Below are 1934 nucleotides of genomic sequence, written 5' to 3' on the forward strand. Positions count from 1 at the left end.
AGGAAAAAAAAAAAAAAAAAGAATATTACCAGCAACCCAAAATCTCAAAGGTGACTTGATGATTCTCAGCCATTGGCCTCACAAATTAAGCACTATACTAATCTCTACCACCATAGATTACTTTTTCCTTATTTTTTAACTATATGTAAGTAGAATTGTAAAGCATGTACTTTTTGTTGTCAAGCTTCTTTCATTCAATATAATGTTTGTGAAATCCATTTACATTGTGTGTACATGAATTTATTTTTTCATGACTGTATAGTATTCCATTACATAAACATACCATGATGTATTTATTTATCCATTATGTTGTTGAGGGAAATTACCTTAATCTAAATAAGGATGGAGAGACTTGTATGCAGTTGTTTGAGGCTTGTTTCATTTCAAGATTTTTCTCTGTTTCCAGGGTGAGCCTTTTAGATGTCCTGATTTGGCATTTTTATCAATGCCTCTCTATTTTAGCAGCCCTGAGCTCCAGCTTCTGCCTCCACATCATGGTGACACTGCTGAGAACTGTGTGCAGCTCTTCACTCTCTTTGCAGCTGTCTTTTAGGTTTCCTGGCACAGCCCATGCATTGGCACACAGCTGGAGGAGAAAGCAGCAGAGACCATCCTATCTGTCTGGGCTTCTCTTCTCTACAGACCTTGGCCATTCAAGTTCTGACTGCCTTTGTTTCCCTGAGCTATTTCTATTCTGATTTTGAGTCGCCAAAGTATCAGGAGTTTCATTAAGTGACATTCAAGTATTGCTATTTTTATGCAGAACCTTTTATTGATGTTGTTGTTATGATTTGACCATAGCATAAAAAAGTCTGCTGTTTTATTGAATGCATTCTAAAGCAATCATCAAGCTTTGATATTGTTAAAATACAACAAATAGAGGAAGAACAAAAAGAGCAGTCTTGTTTTATAAAAAGTAAGAGCAACAGCAGACTGGCTGCAGACAGTTACTTTTGATAGAGGTTGTGCTAATTTATTTTGATCAGAAGTGATTTGATGCTAGAGTTCTGTTGCTTGGATATATAAGAAAAACTGCTCAGATTTTGAAGATGTTTTCTTGGTCCACTTAAGCATATTGAGCATTTTAAAATCTAGGAAGACTACATTTTAAGGCTGTTTAAGGTGAATTTTGACTATAGAAAGTGACTTCTAGTGGAATTTTAATAGTTAAAAGGTCCCAATCCTTCTCCTCACTATGCTAATNGTCCACTTAAGCATATTGAGCATTTTAAAATCTAGGAAGACTATATTTTAAGGCTGTTTAAGGTGAATTTTGACTATAGAAAGTGACTTCTAGTGGAATTTTAATAGTTAAAAGGTCCCAATCCTTCTCCTCACTATGCTAATTTAAAGATTTTTTTCAGCTTCATTTTCCTGTGTCACATTTTAAGAGCCCCTCTCCACCATGCGCCCCATTTCTACAAATACCTATGCAGCACCCCTTTATTGTGTGAAAGGAAGAAAACAGATGATGGATTAAATAGGCAGCTCTGAAGAAGTGATTCCAATCCCATTTTTCTTGCAAACCTCATGTTAAAACATTTGGTGGCATTAAATATTGACAATGAAATTGGCTATAAAAGAATGTATGGGAATTATCAAAAAAATAAATAAGGTGAGTGTAATGAGCTAAACTCTTTTACGCACCAACTTTGTGCCAAGCAGTCAGTTCTCCCAGGAAATCTTTTTCCTCTTCCTCCTTAGCTTGCTCATCTTCATAGGTGAGAGGCAGAGTGGTAGCATCATAATGAAGCAGCTCAGGTGGGCTCTTGAATAGAAGACCCAGAAACCTCACAACTTCCATTTCCTCTCCTCCTTCCTCTAGCCCGTCATCATCTGAAGCCAAGACCACAGAGGAAAATGCTGGGCTTCGACATGTTGGTTGAAAGAAGGAAAACCTAGGCAAGGTCTGACAGAGAAATGAGAGTCTGAAC

General features: G+C 36.9%; 1 protein-coding gene across 1 annotated transcript in view; it reads right to left on the reverse strand.

Moving 5' to 3' along the window:
* Positions 1–1934, reverse strand: part of LOC103602249 (EGF-like and EMI domain-containing protein 1) — a 129400-nt gene that overhangs the window by 17255 nt on the left and 110211 nt on the right. Inside the window, 1 exon segment of the mRNA XM_008586659.1 lies at positions 1652–1836. Coding sequence (XP_008584881.1) covers positions 1652–1836 — 185 coding nt within the window.

The sequence above is a fragment of the Galeopterus variegatus genome, unplaced genomic scaffold (genome assembly GCF_000696425.1).
Source record: "Galeopterus variegatus unplaced genomic scaffold, G_variegatus-3.0.2 Scaffold4070, whole genome shotgun sequence".
Taxonomy (NCBI): Eukaryota; Metazoa; Chordata; class Mammalia; order Dermoptera; family Cynocephalidae; genus Galeopterus; species Galeopterus variegatus.